Genomic DNA, 17,767 nt, shown 5'->3' with positions numbered 1-17,767 from the left:
GGACTCTTTGGACAATTCTGTGTCAGCCAGTGAGATCAATTCTATTTACTGCAGCAAATCTCAAACAGATTTACAGCATGGTTTCCTCTATTTGTGCCCTCTTCAGCTATGGCTTTCATCCCTTACATCGAATTACTCGTTCTGCAAATAACTTACACATTAAATATCTGTTTCACAGGAACCTGTCAAAGGCTTTATGTCATGCAAACTGAATAACATGACTTTTCTTTCTTTATGATGCCAGATTATTGTATTTGGAAAGGTTGTAGCATATGCCTGGGATCTTGTTTGTGTATATATATATATATATATATATATATATGTGTGTGTGTGTGTGTGTGTGTGTGTAAGCATATTCATGACCATATGTTTTGCCTGTATTGTTGAGCCTGTTTAAACAAGCTTGTGTCACAGACCCGCTCAGCAAAGTCATAAAACGCGTTATCACAAATTAACTTCTGCTTTTTCTCTCACTTTGAAAAACAGTTTCATAACATTTAGTGGACTAGCACTCGAGGGCACTTACTCACAATTATAGTGTATTTTAAAATATTATAGCGTGCCCTTACCTTCTCATTATATTAAGTTAAGTTGACATAAAGAAAACCCCATTGCATGCATGGATGAGGCAGATAGAGTCCTGTTTATGCACAGCAAAATCTCCAGTGTTAAATTAACACTAGAGAGTGTCTATATGGGTCCACACCTCTGAGTGTTAAATACAACACTGTTGAGTGTTAAATTAACACTTTTGACAGTGTTATATGTTTAAAAGTAACCTAGTCAGTTTTGAAGATTAACAATGGCTAACACTGAGCAGTGCTGATTTTCTAACACTGGAAAATAACTCAAAATGTTAGAAATATTCCAGTGTTAGAAAATCAGCACTTCTCAGTGTTAGCCATTGTTAATCTTCAAAACTGACTAGGTTACTTTTAAACATATAACACTGTCAAAAGTGTTAATTTAACACTCAACAGTGTTGTATTTAACACTCAGAGGTGTGGACCCATATAGACACTCTCTAGTGTTAATTTAACACTGGAGATTTTGCTGTGTGGGCAACCACAAACTCACTGAGGAACACTGGGTTTGTGATTTCAATGTAAAAGAACAAACTAAACAAGTGAATTTGTTGTTGTTGTTAACATGTCTGCATATTTTACACTGCAAATTTTAAATGTTTTCTCTAATATGAACTTAAGAAAAATTTGGATTGAAAACATCAAATAAAAGAATTTAACAGAACTGTAAAACCCTTATATCATACCTATCCAATGATGATGACATGAAACCCCGATTTACAATCATTTAAAGTTATAGTTAAACAACTGCGGGGAATGTGTGTATTTGCTTTCTTGGAGAGTGTTAAGTGATTTTTTACAATGCAGCCCTGAGCTTGTCTTACTCGTCTCAGCTATGTGAGAATGTTAGCGTCTCACTTAGCTGGGATCAGACATTAAAACATCTTTACTCAGCCAGCTCCCTATTATCAAGTCAGGGTAATGTGTCATGTGAGAATTGCCATCCCTTGCCTATCCAAATGTAGTATTTCCAATAGTGAGGACACATCTGAAGCAGACATGTCAGAAAAAGCAACTGGAGAATGTCCTGACCTGATTGTCCAACACTGTCCTAAGCTTTACTTGTTTCCAACACACAGCAGATGTTTTAGCTTAAAAACAGTAGTTTGATTATTTAAAAAAAAAATTTAAAAAAGAAAAATGCTGAAAATTTGACTTTGCTTGACATGGAGGCAGTATTGAGACTTAATTCAAAAAGCAAAATAAAAGACATGTATAAAGAAAATCCCTTTACTTTTGGTTCGAAACAGTAGGCATCTCCCTCTTCAGCACCTCTGCAATCGCCTTAGACTGTCAGGATCCTGGGTCTCCTGACCCAGCGTGTTTAGTTCTTTGTGATTCTTGTATTTTGTACTCGTGTGATTTATTCTATGGTTTCTAGTTTTGATCCCGTGCCCTTCATGTTTCTCTGTGCCCCCTCTGTTCTGTGTACGTCTGTGTCTTTGCATGTTTGAGCTTCTTGTTTTCTGTCACTCTGTATTGTGAATCATGTTCTCATGGTTGGTCTTTTGTTACTCCCTTGAGTCTAGTTTCTTGTGTTCCAAGCTTAGTATTTCCCTCTGTGTGTTTTGGTTCTTAGAGTCCTCTGAGAACCAAAATACGCAGAGGTTTATGACATCTAAAAAACTCAGACATGGTTTATGTCTGTGTTTCTTAGTTGCTGTCTCCACCGTGTCAAGTCCGCGTCTCTGTTTTATACTTCCTGTTTTACTTTGAAGGTCCGTGTCTTATGTGAATGTGTCCTGCTTTGCTTCCTTGTCTCGTCAGTTCTGATTTCTCCCAGCTGTGCCCTCCTTCTGTGTCTCATTCCCCTCGTTACTTCCCAGTGTATTTAAACCCTGTGTTTCTCTGAGTCAGTGTTGTGTTGTCCCTCATTCTGTGTGGAGTGCCCTGTGTCTCTAGGTTGCTTTTTGTATAACTTTCCCCTTCCAGCAAATAAAGCTGAGTTCTTTCCTCGTGCCTGCATTTTGGGTCCAACTCCTGCCTGCCACACAGCAATTTATGACATAGACAACCACCAGATTCAAACCCAGATCCTTCTTGCTGTGAGGCAACATTGCTAATCACACCATGCCTTTCCAGCATCAGGGAACAATACGTTTTGATTGTTCAGAGGCTTTTCCATTCAAGTAAGCTCAAAATGCAACACACAATGGAGCATAATCATGTGAGGAAATGTAATTTGCATACAGTATGGCATAAACATGTTTTTAAATTTGAAGGAATTCCTTTCCAGTAATACTTATCTGGGTACTTGTCTATGTAGCTGAGATGGACAAGTGTCGCTGTAAAATATCAATGACACTTTGAATTAAAATACAAAAACTTATGTTTGTATTTTTGAAAGAGTAGCTAGGTTGACGTAGATATCTACTTTAAACTAAATTTTAGGGTGTATACCATTTTGGTTACAATGCCCATTCAATTTCATGGTAACCTGCAAAGATGGCTTTTCACCTTCCACTTTTCAAATAAATGTAGATGTAAAGATGAGTGCTAATCAGAAATTACACACAGGTTGAATGAATGCCTTGTGCTTTTTGGGGGGGGAAATATATTGTGTATGTCAGTAAAATCTCCTTTACTATTAAATAAAATGTACATTGCTGCTCGTACAGTTAGCAAATAAACACATGAGGAGGCAGCTAGAAGATTAATGACAAAGAAAGAAAGAAAGAGGAGCAGAGCTAGAGAAGTATGTAGAGGAGGAATTGCCTCTCTCATTTGCGTAAAGAGGATAATTGGTGGCTGACCCTCTGATGTCCATCAACCTCTACTGAATAGTGAGGTGAGAATGACTAACAATGTTCTGCTGCATCACAAGCTATAAAGCACACTGCAGTTCACACTCACACACCCACAAATTCTCATAGACACACATTAAAACCTATAACCTCGCACACAGAGTCTTATTTGTATGTGTAGTACCCACTCACTGGAGTCATCACTCACTAATGCCTGTAATTAGGGCTCTTTGATCAGGCTGGATGAGTACTCAATAAGTACACTGAGTAGTAATACAAGAGGTTTTGTAGCCATTTGCCGTGTGTGGGGGATGAACGAGATTTCATACATTTATTTACTGATCTATTTTCTTTCTTTTTGGTACATGCTGTGAAAAAAAGGTTAACCTGTAAGAACTTGTAAATTAATGTGCTTCTCTGCAATCAATTTTAATATGCAGTGACTTGATCATCTGGGAGTGTTTGATAATGTGAGGTGATTTTCTAAAGGCATGGAGATGTTACTGCCATATAATTAAATACTATCTGTTTGCATATGAGTCAGAGGGAAAACGTGGCACATTTTGAGTTTAAAAACAAAAACAGCCATCATAGTGCAGCATGTGCTCGTTCTCCCGGATAACTCATCCAACAGGAAGCAATATTATACCAAGGACATGTTTGTATGTGCACTGTGGGTGTTGGCATCAAACAGCAAGAGCTTCTCTGTACACATCATACAGATGACATATAGGCCTGATCAAATATTCTCCAGTGGAAGAAAATGATGCTATAAGGATGCTGTAATTCCAAAGTAAACCAAAAGCTAAACCCAGTGGTTGGCTCTTCTCGGTGTTAACTTGTTTGTCTCATTGAGACAGATAAAATCCTAACAGAGAAAAGGGACTGGCTGCCCTATAAGTCAGCACCAGATCACCAATTTGTATCTGGACATTTGTGATGAAGTATCAGTTGCAGATGGAACTGCTTAACGACACATAACGACATCCTGATTTGAAAGACAAGATAATAAGCCAATTTGTCTAAAAGTCTCGTGTTAGACGTGTTTGAATCAAATGTATGTGTTTTTTTCCACAAATATAATCATTTATCATAATGTTAAAATTTGCCAGTTTTACTTGATATGCTTGAAAAAGATTCCCATCAGCCTCAGCTGTGCTTTGAATTTAGTGCTGATCAGCAATTATTAGCAGGATAACACAGCTACAATAGTGGCAAAGGTAAACATAACCTTCTGTGCCAAATGTCATTATGCTACCAGTCGGGCTGGGAACCGGTTCACTGATGTTAGACTGGCTACTGCTGGAGGGTAGAGCGAACAGCATGAAGCACAGGCAGACACAGCTGCAAATGATTGTCAGAAGTATTGCATGTGCTCCTATAGTGCCTCAGTGCATTTTCACAGCTTGGTCAGTTCCTGTCGACATCTTTATTTGGTTTGGTCATATTTTTTGACAGCCAGCCCAAGCGACTGTCACTGCAGGATGAATAGTAGAGTTAAACACGTTGAACATCAAATATTTACCGTTAATGTATTTGTGATTTCAATGTGTTTAGCTTTTTTATTTTTCCATTTCATTTGGGCGTTTTCATTTGCCACTGATGAGAGTTTTAAGGCAGCAGGGTTTGAAATTGCTTCTACTTTCCAGTGACTTTGTGACTGATGGTCAATCAGGCACAAAATTAACAAATCTGCATACAGCACCTCCTACGTTAACATTTAGGCTCAAGTGAATCTGGCCAATAAATAAATAAATAAATTAAACAAAATAAATGTAATTTCTTATCACAACAGGTACTTTACAGTGAGCCTCCTGCACATTTCTCAGCCTAGGTCGCAGCATGCTTAGAGAATCATTAGACTGATAATTGGGCAGACTTGCAGGGCTATTTTTGCTGCTAATGCTTCCATAGCAGGTTGTCAACTCTTAAATCACAAAGGACAGATGGCTAATTTTTCACACTGGGGTTAGGTAGCTACCTCTGAACAACATAGTGTTGATTATTAGACGATGACTCACAATTCCCTGAGGTGAAATAAGTGTGATGATCCTCTACTAATAAAAATAAATTCTGTTATTATTGACGTTCATTGTGTAGACAGGTATGACTATGAGAGGACATGGAGGAATTATACTGTACCTCAAGAAAAGTAGAAAAGACATATAAAGATACACTCTTTTTATGTGCGAGATACAAACTCATCAGCGCTGGATATTGTGTTCGTGTCACTTTACCTATTTATCTCGAGTACCAGTCATATATTATATTATGCGTCACAGATAACCTTGACAAAAGGACTAAAGAGTTTATTGATGTACTTGTCAACAAATGCAACTTCTCATGTGAAGCACTGGTAGCGTATATAAAACTGTATGACTGATAATACACCACAGGTGTCGTATACAATGATACTGCACCACACAACCTTTAGAAAAACAATTCTCAAAAACTGCCAGAATTTCAGGCCACATCTAGAGTTGATTTGTAGTTTTTAGATGCATCTCATAAAATATTTGAATGTACAATATTTATGATATAAAACACTGAATGAATAAGACATACTCAAATATGAATGCAGAGTATACTGTAGAAATAAGGCTCTCGGTAAACACACGCAACATTAGGCTGTTGTTCCCTGGGAACATTTATTAAAGCCTTATATAATAATTATTAACAAGGTAATTGAGGTTTACGACACAGATTACTCAAGCGCATACACTACAGCACATTCAGTTGGAAAAGACAAATGAAAGCAGTATCATCTGAGATGATGAGGGATGCTGCCTCCATCTGCTGAAGAATGACTAGTACTGCAGTTTTCTACGTGAGACGTTAAGCACAACAAGTTATCTGAATAATAAATAATTTTCTGAAGGTTCTGATCGATTTTAAAATCTGTTCCCCAGATTCCCCCTGATTTAAACAAGAAAATGAACATGTATGTGACAAATTTGCCCCTCATGATATACACTACTTTCATTTCTGCTCTTTTGCACTCAGTTTAGATGCATCCTGACTTCTTTAGAAGATGCTTGATGGAGAACAGTGCAAACAGCCTCATTTTAAAAATACATTTTCCTACATTACCCCCAAATGACTAATTTTGTGCTAATATACATTGATTATTGATTATTGTTTGATTTGCATTGTATATGTAAAAACTCTACACTCACTTTCTTGAAGCTGTTTTCATTGTTAGAATCTTATGTCATCAGTTGTGGTAATTCATGATTAACTACATTGAAAATGCATTGGAAAAGGAAATATTACTGAAATAAAATTCCTGTTCATCATAACATAAAATGGTTAAGTTATAACCCAAAAGCTATACTTTAATTTTGTGTAATATTAAGATGGCTATTTTATTGTATAATGATTTCATTAATGCAAATCACCTGTTGCACATTCTGAATTTGTTCAATGTATTTGTGTAAGTTTTGCATTAACTGTTTAGGAATTACAACAATTTGTATACCGTTTCAGAGGTTCAAAAGCAGTTGGATAATTGACTAATAAACTGTTTTATGACTATGTGAGATTGGTTCCCTCAATGTCTAATAAAACATTTGACAGATAAAAGATCTGGAGTTGATTCCTAATGTCATTCTTTCATTTGGTATCTGTTTACAGGAACGCTCAATATGAAGTTCAAAGAGACGCTGATGCAATTGCACCAGCAGAAGCACATTATCACAGAGCTTCACTGTTGATACAGGAAGGCTCTTTCACTGATCAGTATCAAAATTTATTAGGTCAGATCCTCTGATATGTAGCTTCATATAGATTATCTGTATGTGTGTTTATAAACAGTTTTCAGTCAGAAGATAAATATAGAGCAGTCTGTGATAAACGTTTTATGATCTTTATCTTTATCAGTTTTCAATGGCAGTTACTTAGAGAAAAAACTCTAACCCTCTGAACATTCAAGTGATGCAGGTTTATCAATCTGACATAACTTTTATTCTTGGGATTACATGGAAATGCAAAGAAAGGATCTTTGACACCAAAGCAAATATATACTTAACTGATCATACTGTTGAATGCAAAGATTATCGTTAAGCTGACAACAGAGCCCAGACACATTTCCTTTCTTCAATTGTTTGCCTGATTTTTCAGTTTGGTTTACCCATGTTTTGAACAAACTAAATGAAAAGGAAATTAAAATGTAAAGGAAATAAAAAGAAAACACATTTATGTAAGATGTTGAAAACGGCAATCTGTTCTGCAGTTCAGATTTTGATGCACACAAAGGTCATCTTCACCATGACATCCTTTTGTTCTTCATAAAACCATATTTTACATGTTGTTTCACACTAATATGGTGACACTAATTTTTCGTGCGTACCCAGTTAATTCCTTTAAAGTCTTTACTTAGGTGTAATCAAACAGCAGGAATGTGCAAATGCAAATGGTAAAAATGGTAAATGGCCTGTATTTGTATAGCGCTTTACTAGTCCCTAAGGACCCCAAAGCGCTTTACACAACCAGTCATCCACCCATTCACACACACACACTGGTGATGGAGAGCTACATTGTAGCCACAGCCACCCTGGGGCGCACTGACAGAGGCGAGGCTGCCGGACACTGGCACTACCGGGCCCTCTGAACACCACCAGTAGGCAACGGGTGAAGTGTCTTGCCCAAGGACACAACGACCGAGACTGTCGGAGCCGGGGCTCGAACCGGCAACCTTCCGATTACAAGGCAAACTCCCAACTCTTGAGCCACGATATTATATTAACATTTTCCACACAAGCATTTAAGTGCAAATAATTTTATTGACATAATGACAAAGACAGAAGACAAAGCAAATCTGAAAACTGTTATTTGAAGGTCTCCTTTATGTAGTGTTGACTGCGTATCTGTAGTTCTCACTCTAATAATATAGATTTTTTTTATTTACATTTTCTACCTACAATCCAAAGGTAAGGTCTGTGAATTGCAGATGACAACTCTGCTGGATGTCATGTTAATGTAACTTTAAAATGACATGATGATCCAGTCATCATCTCATGATGATGACTGAATCATTCAGGTCAAATATGGATTTCTGCTGAGGGACAGGATTTGTAATTATCTGTAATTATCTTTCTCAAGATGCTCAAGATGTTTACTCTATTCTCTTGCTCTTCATGGCCAGAGACTCCATGACAGTGAAGAAATTATGTGGTGTTTCTGTTTCCTCCAGTTCAGAGTTGGCACAGAAATCAGGAGGCAAGTAGTCCATAGGGTTTGAGGTGCCAATTACCCAGTTGAAGGTGCTGAAATTAAAAAAATACAAGTTTACTTGTATGACTAGGTTACCAACATCAAATTCAAAATTTACAGATGGAAAGCAGAGAATAGAACGCCGTAACACTTCAGTGTCTTAACTTTTGCATGGTTCAGGGTCAAAAATCCAAAACAGGTTCTCATACATATGATTCTGTTTTCTACTGTATAATATAATAATATGATATGTGTTTGCATTATATTGTTAGACATACTGTAATAAAAAGAAATTCCCTCTCAAATCTAAAATGGTTGCTGAAGTTGTTTTTAATATCATTAGCACAGTTTTTGTTCCATTTTGTCTGTTTTAGTTTTATATTACTGCGACAAAGTGGGTGGAGCATTTGCACACTTTAACACTCACCATTTGTCTTATGCGTGTTAATTTTACACACAACATTATATTGTTTTGTCTGCTTGTGCTTATTTGCTGTGGTTTGCCAATCCTAAGGTAACATTGCTTCACTTTGTGTGTGTGTTAAATTTGTGGTTAACATCAAAACAGTTGATCAAGTTAAAGGAAATACACACACATACATTTTCAAGTGTATTTTATAATGTTCAATTTTTTTAAAAAAAATTTTCCCCAGGATCCATGCAGGTCAAGTATCTTGTTACTTTTATAGTGCTGGTGATGTCATGATTGACATCACTGGGCCAAACCAAGTTGGGAAGGGGGGGGGGGGGGGGGGTCTTTCTGTAGGAAGGCTTGTTTTAAATGGATTTGTTAAGAATATTCGAATTATTATTGAATTTTTAATTATTTATTTATAGGGAACCATTTAGCCATGAAATTGAGCTAGTGATAAATTACTGAGTGTTATGTGTTTCTCAGATGTTCATGTTGCTTTGTAGTTTTACTGGCTTACCAGCTATTGGTATATCTGGACTAATTGGCTGTGTAGGCTTCAGATGGGGAGAGGTGTGCTGTGTGTGTTGTGTGCCTATCATGTTGGTTAGTATATATTAATTTATGGAATTTCATTTATGTCTAAGTTTCATATGTCATGTAGAATATTGTAAATCTTATCTAATCTACCCTTTTCTCATAACTCAACTTTTTTTTGCTGAGTCTGTCTACATACCTTCCCTTTACATTCGAGACAGACTCTCTTACAGTTACCTGACAGTGAGCCACCCAGATTGTGGAGTATAGCTTGTGAAGGACACAGGGATGCAGCCGATCTCAGTAAAGACAGTTGAATAAAAGCCTGAAAACATACAGTATAAGTTATATGTAAACAGGCTACCTGAGTGGCATAAATGGAAAAAAAGTGTTATTTTACATTTACTAAATTCACTACTATTTCTTTTTATTTTGTCATAAATAGGAATTTACACTTCTTGTCACTATGCTCGACATGCATGCACAGGCAAAGGTAATTTGGTCATTTAGTAGTACATTGGCTTAACCTAATAACTAGTAGGATAGAAAGGTTTATTGTAACATACTGCCAATCCTTTACTACAATGTCTACTTGAAATTACCAATCAGTGTGTACATTTACACAAAAATAAATTAAAATTTGCCTTCCAAAATAATGAAAATAGCACATAGCACTAGTGGTAGTATTCATGGCCTTTCAGCCTTAGAATTAGTACAGAAGACATTTATTTTTGCTTCTTCTTACCATTTTCTGAAAGACTGCCATACCAGGTGTTGGTTAGCACACCCATTCCCCAAGAGGAGGAGGAGCCCATGAACACCTGACCCATCAGTTTAGCATCAGGGGGAACTTGCATGGGAATGAAGGAGGAATCCAGCTTCATCTTCTTGCAAGAGAGTGTTTTCCAGTTGGACTCGTAATAGACCCCCTGAAAGGATGAACAAAGAGAGTGAATGCTCTTTGCCTGTTCACATCTTGGCTTGTATGCTGCCACTGTAGTATTGTAGCCAGCACGGTCTTATAATATGTTTGCATAAATATCAGTGTGTTTTTGTCATTTTATACTTTCATTTTATTTTTTCAAATGTCACACTACGTTTATTTATTTTTTTATTCTAAAGATTGGAATTCTGTTTATGTGTTAGGTAAGACAGAAGAAATGAGTAATTTGAATGATATTTAGATACTTTTTGAAGTGGGAGGGATCATTATGAAGGAAAAAAAACACAAAACATCAACAGTGTAATGAGGCTTTACTACCTCTCTAAAAAGCATCAGCTGGTCCAGAGCAAAGTCCTGATTGTCACCAATTCCGAAGTTTTTAACTCGCATCCTCTGTCCCAAAGCATCATAGGTTATTAATCCCGTTGAGGAGATGAGTCCATCGCCAGTCATCTGAAAAGGAGAGATAAAAGCCAGTTTTATGAATGACCTAAACATTACTTAATGGTCATTAAATTATATTTAATCTGCTATGTCTTTAGTTCAAAAGTTTGTATGATGTCTGACTGCACTACTGAGAAAAGCACAGAGAACTGTCTAATTGATTCACAGCAAGAAACTGGATATCATGTGTCCATCCAAGCAACAAAATCTTTGTCTCAATGAAATGAAGTGTTTCTAGTTGTGAGAACTCATCTGAAGCAAATGATATCATCTTGTGAGGCTTGTGAGCATGTGAGAAAGTGAATGTCTCAAACATATATTCCTGAACTTGTCTCTAGTTAATGTCTAAAACCCAGGTACTAATGTTAAAACATATTTCAGTACAAGTTGAAGTACTTCAACTTCAGCTTATTGATCAGCTGACCTGGTCTTTGTGGATCTACACAGCTGAATTCAACAATACATCAGCAGTTATTTCATAAGTTGTCCTGGCTGGTTTCCATCCTTTATACTGACAGTAAGCTGTTTATGCTGTCTTCATATTATACTGTATACAGCCACAATCAGCTTAATTTCAAATTCATTTCAAAACTTCTGAGTATTTTCATGAAACCTTTAAATAATGCATTCAGATTGTTTTGCAGCATGTTTCACAATATGTAAAAATATAATGCCACACGTACAGACCCAATATTTGATTTACAAAAGTGAGGACTTACATGTAAACTTTGCATTTCCAGTTTATCCAATACCACTGCAATATAGTGTCAATATGAATATAGCTAGCAACACTCTGTGTGACAAACTGCACACACACTCATGTGTTTGGCTAGATGCTGAAGTGCGGGTTAGGCAAACCAAGTGTGCGACAAACCAAAGGTAACAAGCTTTTTTTGAAAATGCGTGAACTAGAAAGTACAGATATTTTTTAAAAATGTAGGGAATAAAAATAAAAAGTTGTCAGAAAAATAAATACTAAAGAAAAGTACAGACACCTGAAAATTCTAGTTAAGTACAGTAATGAAGTATTTAGACTTCATTACTTTCCATCTCTGTTAAAACCTAATCCGTACATATTAAGGCACAAAAAACTGCTCTGTTGCTGCATAATCATACTATTATGTAAGGACATATTACATCCAACAGAAAAGGGTTTAGTTGGCATAAAATGCAAGAGAAGTTTGCTTAACACTGATCAGAGCAATAGAGATATATAGTAAGTTCCTAAAGATTATCTGTGGAGCACATCAGTGAACTCACCACAGTGAGCCCTCCACTCAGCAGCTCTGGAACGACTGTGGAACAGAAAGTCAAAGTCAAGCTTCATTTGTTATAACAATCTAAAATTAAATGCATAAATATACTCATTGGAGAACCTTAGCTTACTATACAAATTAATCTTGGCAGCCTAGTTTGACTATACCTGGTTTTTAAGATAGATTAAAAAATATGTCTGTGTCTCTGAGTAAAAATAACTTTTCTAACATTATGAATTGAGTTTTTTCATATTTCTGTTTCAGGCACATTTAGCAGGTCTCTTAACACAGATATAGACATCAGTTTGAGTATCTTGTTCATCTAAGTCCATACTCACCACAGGGTTTTGGGTATTGGGCGACACCCACTGCCAGCAAGAGGCTCAGGCAGGACAGCACACTAATGAAGTTCATGGTGAGAAAGTTGCAGAGTCGCCGGACCAGGAGAATCTGTGAGCGCTCTGGTTCAGGAAACACTTCCATATAAATCTGCTAACAGGAGGCAGTGCCCACATCATGTGACGTCCTTGTGCGTTTTCTGGACTATCTACTTCACTAAATAATTAACAGTTGTACTTTACAGTTTACAAGACATGGCTGTTTTTAATGTTGAAGCCTAAAGCTCATGACTTAAACTGAAAATAAAATGCAAGTAGGCTATTCTAATATGCCTTATATTTTATCTTAAATTTACATATCTTTTGCAAAAAAAAAAAAAAGGGGTGTATAGAATGTCATTAAAGTATTAAAGAAAAGGTCCTTAATCTGAAAGATAAAAATTAATAATAATAAAAATGAACATTAATAGTATAGCCCTTTTTGAAGGTTATTGCAAACAATTAATCCTTAACCTATAATTATTTTGCATTGCATGTGTTGCAAGTCTTCTTACAGTTTGTGCTATTCAAACCTGAAGATTTAGTGCCTTTCTCAAAAACAAATTTACCTGTAAATCATTAGTTAATGGGCTAAATGGCTCCAATCTTTTAACTGCAGATGTAAATATTCCCATGTTATTCTAAATAACTCCACCTGCTTATTTCTCAGCCTTGATGACAAAAGCATATCTGAATGTCACACTGTGGCGAGTTCTTCAGGATCCTTTGGTTATGCACTTCTACCGGGGGAACTAAAAATTAAACAACTGACTCACTTAAAAGCATCAGTTAGTACAGACCAAAGGTCTCACCGGCTTTAAAAACTAACGTTTTTAACTTGCATACTCTAAAAGCATGATAGGTTATCAATCCTGCTGAGGTGATCTGCCCACTGACATTCTAGGTTTTGAATACCACAAGTGGCAACAATGATTAATACATCAACATTAACCAAAATACAAAAAGTAATGCTTACTTTATGTGTTGAGTATTTGTATAAAAACAAATATGATCGCCACCACTTTTCAGTAGCCCAACTGTAGCTGATTAATAATGTCATTATTTCAAATATTCCTCTAATGTTCAGAAATTCTAACGGTCACCTTCTTATTATTCTTCCCTACATAACAAAATCCACAATGACACTTTAATAAATATATTTTTTACTTGTTATTATTATTTATTTTTACCTGTGAGTGAGTGTGATAAATGACCCTCTTTATTCAGGGCATTACAGTTCACACAAGGCCAATTTCCAGTGGAAAGAGATTTGGGAAAAAAATAAAAATGTATATCAGCATATGCATGTTCATCATATATATAAATCTGTCTTTACACAATTGACTCTCAAATTAGCAGAATGCATAGTGGTAAATAAAGAAGGATTATCAAATACTTTACCAAGAGAAATGGGTGAAAAAGCAGAAGCTATTAAATACATTGTGTGCGTTACTGTCAGTGCTAAATTTCATATAAATAACAAGTAGCATTAATATAACAGCATGATTAAATGATCTTAAAATGCCTGTTGAAAAATAAATGAGGAAGATGTCTGGGGAATCTGCTTAAAAATTATGTTCACAAACAGTGAGATCTGTAAAAAGTCTTAAAAGTAATTTTTAAAAATATGATCTATCTATATATATCTATATATATACCTATATCTCTATCTAGATATATATCTCTATCTAGATATATATCTATATCTAGATATAGATATATATATATATATATATATATATATATATATATATATATATATATATATATGTTCAGGCCTATGCATATATATATATATCTATATCTATATATATAGCAGTTGTCAGCCACCTCCTGTACATGGATGACATCAAGCTGTATGCCAAGAGTGAACGAGACATCGATTCACTGATCCACACTACCAGGCTATACAGCAATGACATTGGAATGTCGTTCGGACTGGAGAAGTGTAGTCGGATGGTATCAAAGAGAGGGAAGGTAGTCAGAACTGAGGGGATTGAACTACCAGAAGGCAACATTGCAGAGATAGAGGACAGTTACAAGTACCTGGGGATCCCGCAGGCAAATGCATAGGCCTGACAACTGCTCCGTTCCGTAGTCGGTATCCGTAGCCAGTCTTGTTAATGATCTCACTGAGGGGGTTCAGGCCTATGCAGAACAGCAGTGGGGACAGAGCATCTCCTTGGTAGATCCCGCACTTGATGGTGACTTGTGCTATGGGCTTGGAGTTGGCCTCTAGTGTTGTACGCCACATCCCCATTGAGTTCCTGATGAAGGCTCTTAGGGTCCCATTGATCTTGTACAATTCTAGGCATTCCAGTATCCAGCTGTGGGGCATTGAGTCATAGGCCTTCTTGTAATCAATCCAGGCAGTGCACAGGTTGGTCAGTCTGGTCTTGCAGTCTCGGCTGATTGTTCTGTCTACCAGTAGCTGGTGTTTTGCGCCTCTGGTATTCTTGCCAATTCCTTTCTGTGTCCCGCTCATGTATTGACCCATGTGCCTGTTCATCCGATATGATGCCTGACAGGAGCTTCCATGTAGTACTGAGGCAGGTTATTGGTCGGTAGTTGGAGGGGACCGGTCCCTTCTTGGGGTCCTTGGGGATCAGGACCGTCCGGCCTTCGGTTAGCCATTCCGGGTGTCTCTCGTTAACTAGCAGCTGGTTCATTTGTGCTGCCAGATGCTCGTGGAGTGCAGTCAGCTTCTTCAGCCAGTAGGCGTGAACCATGTCAGGCCCTGGTGCTGTCCAACTCTTCATACTGGAGACCCTTTCTTGGATATCTGCCACTGTGATGGTTACTGGACCCTGTTCAGGGAGGTCGCTGTGGTCTGCCCTCAGATCCTCTAGCCACTGAGCATTGCCGTTATGGGTTGCGTCCTTCTCCCATATGCTCTTCCAGTATTGCGCCGTCTCCAGCCTTGGTGGTGCTGTTCTCTTATTATTGTTCCCTTGCCACTGAGAGTACACCTTTGCTGGTTCTGTGGAGAACAGCTGGTTTATTCTCCTGCCTTCTATCTCTCTGGTGTACCTCCTCAAGCGGCTGGCCAAGGCTGTGAGTCTTTGCTTGGCAGTTTCCAAGGCCTCAGGTATGGACAGCTTGCTGTATTTCTTAGGCACCGTATTTGTCGCACCTTTCTGCAACTCTGTTAGTTGGCTAACCTCCCTCCGTGCTACTTTGATCTTGCCCTCTAGCCTCCTTCTCCATGGAGGGTACTGCCCCTTGTCGCTGTTCAACTTGTAGCCAAGCATCTCACTGATCACTGCTGCCGTATTGTAGATCAGCTTGTTAGTGTCGGTAATCGTGGTTGTAGGTATTGCCTGTAGTGCTGCATTAACATCATCTAGCAGACCTTCTGAGGGTACTTCACGTAATCTTGGTAACCGGCTACGGGGGATCCAGGTTTCAAGCTTGGCCATGATCCTATTTTTCAGGTCAGTTCCTCTCGCACTCAACGATCCTTCTCCTATCGCACTTGGGGCTATGTACCCAATCTCGGGTGGGGGTGATGATATCTCCCCCCTGACCTGGCGTCCTGACTCCTCCTTGCCGTAGCATTTGTGTTGTACCTCGTCAATCTCTAGCTGTGAGAGCAGTCCCTTCTTTCGAATGTATATATATCTATATATCGATATATAGATATATATCTATATCTATATATAGATATAGATATATATATAGATATATATAGATATATACAGATATAGATATATATAGATATATATCAGTCACACGTTAAAGAGGACAGGTCAAAATCTAAATTTAAGCTACTCTTGTCTGGGTTTTTTTTATTTTATACTTTTATTATTTATTTTGATATATGGTATAATTGTAGAAAGATTTACTGAGTGTACATATTAAATAAAAGGGAAACCTTCATACAGATAAACGCCCACTACATGACCATTCAGAATATGGGTCAAATGGAAACAGCTGCCACTGACTACTGATAGTGATTAGAAAAAGTTGGAAGGTGCTCCATCTTTATCTTAGGACTGATAGTCGTTTACACCACATAAAAAGGGGCATAATTTACAGGAGGTCACTGTGGATCAAATGTTTTACTTGGTTAATATTAAATGCAAACCAAAGTATTTATTTTATCAACACGCTGGCAGTTTGGTTGTTGATTCAGCACTTTGTTCCAATTTTACTCTCTACAGTTACCAGGGTAACAAACACAAATCACTCAAGCACAAGCCAGCAAGTTTGAGGTAGTTTTACTTTACTTGTTTTTCTACTTCTGCACCACTACAACAGAAGGAAATACTGTACTTGTACTTCCTACATTTATTTCACGACTGCAGTTAAATAAAAGTTAGATAAGAATAATTTAATCTCCCCCACAGATTATAGAAGTAAAACAATAACAATTAAGTGAGTAATGAATAATTAAACTTAGGAATACATGGCTATTATTTTAATAGCCCTTTCTAGATGCAAACTGGCTGCTTTTTTGTTTTTTGTTTTATTAAGCAAACAATTAAGAAATTATTCAAGAAAATATGCATAAATTTGATCCATGGTTAAAATCATTTAAAAGTTACGGCTAGATACAAGATTTCTCAAAATTGCATCCACCTGAACTACTGGAACAGTAATAAGTTATTGTATAAGTAAATAAATATAAATATTTCTAAATATTTAATGATAACTGTCTTTAGACTGTTTAGATACATTTTTGCAACAATACACTTTTAAATTTATGAACATTTTCAGAATTTAGTTTTTATTTGTACCATGGCACTTGTACAAAGTGGTGAATATCCTTAGATTGTACTAAGCTAAGAAGCTATAACTGGTAGTATTTTAAGTAGATTCAATGAGTTTAGAGCTTCATGGACTTATCAACAGGTTTGTTAACTTTCCTTAGTTCTCAACACAGAAAAGCCAAAAAACAACACTGATTGTCATCAGTAGCTTCATGCTGTTATTATTGCTCGCTCCCTACTCTTGACTCGTACATATCAAGTTTGTCGAATTTTTAACAAAACAAGCAAACGAAAAAAAAGTGAACTGCAGGGAAGAAACTTACCTGCATGTGTTCTCGAGCAAGACTGCCTTCAACTAATCTTGACTTGTGACTTTGTTCATGTCACTTAACGTTAAGTTAAAGTAATTCTTTCAGCATATGTTGGAAAAATATGGTTGTTTAAAGTTATTATAAGAAAAAAAGTATTATAATACGAAAGCTCCACATTACAAACTATAATAAATGGACTTTTATTTGTCCTTTTTTGTTTGATTAACTTTTTTATT

General features: G+C 36.8%; 1 protein-coding gene across 1 annotated transcript; it reads right to left on the bottom strand.

The window, feature by feature from the left end:
- Nucleotides 1-8,095: 8,095 nt before the first annotated feature.
- On the bottom strand, nt 8,096-12,614 carry LOC146572955 (ependymin-like). The gene is made up of 6 exons (XM_085278706.1): nt 12,470-12,614; nt 12,136-12,170; nt 10,750-10,884; nt 10,234-10,417; nt 9,726-9,813; nt 8,096-8,592 (listed from the first exon to the last, which is right to left on the bottom strand). The coding sequence occupies exons 1-6, from the start codon at nt 12,612-12,614 to the stop codon at nt 8,442-8,444; spliced, it is 738 nt and encodes a 245-aa protein (XP_085134832.1). The 3' UTR covers nt 8,096-8,441.
- Nucleotides 12,615-17,767: the final 5,153 nt, after the last annotated feature.

Source organism: Mchenga conophoros, linkage group LG6 (genome assembly GCF_057382185.1).
Source record: "Mchenga conophoros isolate Kocher_MC1m ecotype Shallow Benthic linkage group LG6, M_conophoros_male_GT1.1, whole genome shotgun sequence".
Taxonomy (NCBI): Eukaryota; Metazoa; Chordata; class Actinopteri; order Cichliformes; family Cichlidae; genus Mchenga; species Mchenga conophoros.
The sequence above is the reverse complement of the archived record's forward strand: the minus strand, read 5'-3'. Positions and strand labels throughout refer to the sequence as shown.

What these genes read in the sequence shown, in the direction of transcription:
- LOC146572955 (XM_085278706.1), bottom strand. Translation starts at nt 12,614, where the DNA reads ATGGAAGTGTTTCCTGAACCAGAGCGCTCACAGATTCTCCTGGTCCGG. An exon ending in CCAATACCCAAAACCCTGTG is followed by an intron (nt 12,171 to 12,469) that starts GTGAGTATGGAC and finishes TCTGTTCCACAG; the next exon opens with TCGTTCCAGAGCTGCTGAGT. An exon ending in AGCTGATGCTTTTTAGAGAG is followed by an intron (nt 10,418 to 10,749) that starts GTAGTAAAGCCT and finishes TCATCCTTTCAG; the next exon opens with GGGGTCTATTACGAGTCCAA.